The following is a 4,433-nucleotide window of genomic DNA, read 5'->3' as shown; positions in this document are numbered from 1 at the left end:
GTGGGATTGATGGGCTCTCCCAATGATTCTCTTATTGGCCAACCAAAATCTAAAGTGTTTAGGGGTTTGATCATTTTGTGTGGTGATATCCTAGCTACACTTCATTTGTCAATGTGGTATTCCTCATCAACTTGGTGGAAGAACTCCCATCATGATAAACTCACTACTTTTCCTAATGATGTTTCTATGAATGCTTTAGGTTTTGTTTTGAAGGATATAGATGGGATCATTCTAGAATCTTCTCCTTTTGAGTATTATCAACTATTCTCTCTAGAAAATTTCTTGCTACTTTCTGGTATGACTCCTATTTTACCTTCTATCATTGGTTCTTTTGCTCCTCTTTGTTCTTATAATGGTTATTTTGTTAAGTTTCTTGAAGGGGTCTCTTCGCCATCTTGCCCTATGGGTTCAAATATGAAAAATGACCTATCCTCGATAGTTGTACAATAGAGGAAATGGGGTCCTCCTAAGTCTCTTTCACCCTCACTCCCCAAGCGTTTGAGAGTGATATGTGCTAGATCTATTTCCATCTTAGGTTAAACCTTGCTATTTTGTCTTGATTAATTATTGTGTTGGTTATGTTTCACTTCTGCTAAATTGCTATTTTGATCCCTTTGTAAAAAGTTATGGGTTCTTTCAAAACCGTGTTTATTTTAATAGAAAACTTGGATGATCAACCACAGTTTAATGTAACATCATCGCATAAATATTTAAATCAATATTACATTTTTTTTTAGATGAATGTATTATAAATTTGTTATGATAACTATTTTACATTAATTAAAAATATGAAAATTCAATAAAAATGTATGCTATAATAGATTAATGTCATCAACATTATATATGTAAGCTATTTTTTTTACCGTTCACAATTTTAATTTTTTAATTAATTGTTTGGAGTAGATAAAGCAGGAGAGGGCCCAGACCCTTACATAGTAGACAAACAATGGAAGGAAGGGGTCTCACGAGATTTTCTAGTTCATTTTTTAGCATAAAAAGTTTACATAATTTGACTAACAAATATATAAACTTGTATTCAATGAACAGTAAAATCCTAAAACAAATAATAGAATAAAAGAACTATTAAGATTTAAAATATAACCTACTAACCAAAAAGCGTATAACCTAAATTAATTAAACATATTTTAACAATAATATAGCTCATAGTTTCAGAGTCTTTATTTCAATAAGCTTACATAATAAAAGCATAGATGCATTAATAAAATGTATCCCTACATCAACTAATCATCAATTAACACAACTAGGATTATCTCCCCCGGGACCTCCAAAGAACATGTACTGACCCCATGTTTGATTAGCATGAGTAGCCAAATTATAGCATTTTGAGTTTGTTACACCATTGGTTTCTGGAGGGTACACAAGAGTACCATTAGAGTTGTGTATTTCGATATTCTTAATATAGGCTGCACGTGACCAACCCTCTTCAGGGAAATGACCACTACCCATGTGTGTTCTTGAATGTGGGGTTCCTGCATTATCGACATAAATCACAACTTCCCCTCCATATTCCACACGATCCGCTGATTCAGCCAATGAATCAAATAATGATCCAGGCCAATAACCCACTCTTTCATTTTGTATATATAGGTACCATACTCGCTGGCCTTGTAAAAATTCCTGCATATTAAAAATTTTATTGTTAATTTATTAAGGGAAAAATTAACAATAATATAAGAAGATAAGGGTCCTATCAGGCTACTTAAGTATGAAAATTTATAAATTTATATTTTATTTTTAAGTATAAAAAAAATAAATGTATTTGTAATTGAAATTTTTTGTTCTTCACTACATATGTCTACGTAGTCTCCTGCACTATTTTTCACATATATTTTAAGAAAATTCTAACAAAAACATAAGATCTTGTCTTAAGATAAGGATCCTACCATAAAACCTATAGCTAGGAGAAGTTGGTGAGTGCAGTTCTTGTTGCCAATCAGAAAAGAAATATACGTTCTACTCTATCGAAGCTGTCACTTACTCTTTTTATGCGTATTTCTCTTTCAATCTGAGGTCCTTCATACTCAGATACAGGTTCTATTGGTTGGCCCGGATAGTATTTTGAATCTGCGGACATCACAAATCCCGCACAGTATAGATTCCAGCAACCTGTTTTGTTGTAACGATCAGCCTGCATGAAAAGGGTAGCATATGTTTATGAGTAAACAGACTATATATCTTAAACATGGATACAATAACAAATATCATGATGCTCAAATTGCATATTTACCGTCCAATATACAAACAATCTTGGTCGAGAATCGCCATAATAAGATGGGTAGACCTGAAATTATAGGATAATCGATTGCAATATTAGATGATTGTGCTGCAAAATTATCACCCTTCAACAAATTACATTGTATAATACTTACTATCCATCCGGCTTCCATTGTTTGCATTGTTGGCAGTCCTTTGTCACGGATAAGCCAAATTTGACTAAGGCTAAAAAAATCATGAGATTCCACATACGGTTGCCATACATTGAATATTCCTTGTGCTCCATACACTCCCTCATATAGATATTTCATGACGGCATACTTCAAAATAACAGGAAATGTCATGTTTTGAAAGTAGAATCGCATTTTACTAAGTCATTTAAATTTAAAAACAAAAAATCATTAATAATTAGGAAAATTTTTTGGCCTTTTCTTTAAGAAAGAGATTCACATATGATAAATTGACATTGGGACTGATCTCCTTTAAAGAAATAAACTTTCCCTTTGCTAATCAAAATAAAAAATATTTAAATTTCTCATTCGATTTACCTGGTGAACCATAGTTAAGGCTTCTATCCTTTTTCTGCTCAAAAATAAGTTTACAGACCCTGCTGCTTTTACGTGGTCGTGCTTTATCTCCATGACAGAGACTGTTCCTTCTGGACACCTTTTAATTGAGTCCCCTGCTTGAGCGTCCCTCCAACCTATAATTGAATTCTTCTACAATTGCAGAGTCTAAATTAATAATATGGCGACAATTGACTAATACTGTGCACAACCATTAAAAATTTCAGTATATTACATTACCCATAAAGACAATTGACTGATACTGTGCACAACCATTAAAAATTTCAGTATATTACACTACCCATAAAGAGTAGTTTTCAAGGTAGATTATAAAAATGAACCATCTTATACGGTACTGGGACCCTTACCCCTGCTTAGTGATCAAACAAACATGGACCGTCTGAATAAACTATATCATGAAAATAGAAAATGAAATCACAAATATTAAAAAAGGAAGAATTAGTAATTTATATACCTGCTAATCATACTGCGCTCAATTATATATTCATTTTGAATCCTATAAATTAGTATTTTTTCTAAAGAGAGTTTAATCGATCAGCCAATTTGTTCTCAACGATAATCAAAATTGCTATCCTCGTCATAGTCTGAAAGAAACTCATTTCTACATAGAATGTAACATATTACCTTATCGTACCCATATTGTTGTTTACCACGCTGGAGAGATATTTGATCGGTAAATTTGACACAGAGTATGTTGTCTCCATTGTCATGCTGCATAAGAAAATAAATACTTTTATAGCCATGTTTAAATGGGAAAAAGTAATAGAAATATAAAAGAGATTGGCTTACTTTGTACTTGTGAACAGCCGGTGGATTAATGTAGCTGATATAATCGAGGATGCTCATAATGCCCAGTTCAGCTGGGGATACTAAAATCATAAATGGCACACAGAGCACACAAATAAAAACCAGTTGAAGCATACGAGAAGCCATTGGTGAAGCCCAATACTAATCTCTAAACTATCACCATACTATCAAATTAGATCTGAGGATGTATATTTATAACCAATTATAAATTATTATAGGATGACTTAATTTCAAATCCGTTGCAAATAAAACATGTCGATAATAGTTTTCTAGTCATACCAAATAGTCAATTTTACAAAGTAGTTGGCAATTCAAACTCTATTTCTCCCCACGGGGTTTCCCACGTTTGCCATGTTGAGATGACTTTACCCATGTCATAAAAGCTAGATGTAATTCAAATTTATTATTTTCGATAAAATTATTTATTAACAATGTGTAATGAGTGTATGGAGAACTATTAATAATATTAATAATTTAGATTTTAATTAAAATTTTAAAGAATATGGTACTGATTTCAATTGAAAAAATGGCATAGATTGCTGCTTATATCAATCTAAACATATATCAGACCTACTGGTCATTACCAGTAGTGATTACTAACAATGAAAATATGCCATTGCCAGTGATGATTATTAAGAATTCAATACTAACCAATGATTTTAACGTCGTATAATGTTAATTTCTGCCTAGCTCACATATAATTTATATTTTAGTAGGGGAAGAGTACCAATAGCCATCATAGTTCCAATAGCGACACACTTATTGTCATAGTGACCCCTCAATAGTCGTCATAGTGAAAACACC

At 32.2% G+C, this 4,433-nt stretch overlaps 2 protein-coding genes across 2 annotated transcripts; both read right to left on the bottom strand.

Annotated features, from left to right (window-relative positions):
- Positions 1 to 1,176: 1,176 nt before the first annotated feature.
- LOC131857201 (protein neprosin-like) lies at positions 1,177 to 2,551 on the bottom strand. The gene is made up of 4 exons (XM_059209421.1): positions 2,391 to 2,551; positions 2,249 to 2,302; positions 2,000 to 2,149; positions 1,177 to 1,638 (listed from the first exon to the last, which is right to left on the bottom strand). The coding sequence occupies exons 1-4, from the start codon at positions 2,544 to 2,546 to the stop codon at positions 1,249 to 1,251; spliced, it is 750 nt and encodes a 249-aa protein (XP_059065404.1). The 5' UTR covers positions 2,547 to 2,551; the 3' UTR covers positions 1,177 to 1,248.
- Positions 2,552 to 2,741: 190 nt separating this feature from the next.
- On the bottom strand, positions 2,742 to 3,776 carry LOC131856718 (uncharacterized). The gene is made up of 3 exons (XM_059208616.1): positions 3,612 to 3,776; positions 3,447 to 3,533; positions 2,742 to 2,954 (listed from the first exon to the last, which is right to left on the bottom strand). Exons 1-3 carry the CDS (start codon positions 3,753 to 3,755, stop codon positions 2,742 to 2,744), a joined length of 444 nt encoding a protein of 147 aa, XP_059064599.1. The 5' UTR covers positions 3,756 to 3,776.
- Positions 3,777 to 4,433: the final 657 nt, after the last annotated feature.

The sequence above is a fragment of the Cryptomeria japonica genome, chromosome 7, assembly GCF_030272615.1.
Source record: "Cryptomeria japonica chromosome 7, Sugi_1.0, whole genome shotgun sequence".
Classification (NCBI taxonomy): Eukaryota; Viridiplantae; Streptophyta; class Pinopsida; order Cupressales; family Cupressaceae; genus Cryptomeria; species Cryptomeria japonica.
This window is presented reverse-complemented; position numbering and strand designations above follow the sequence as displayed.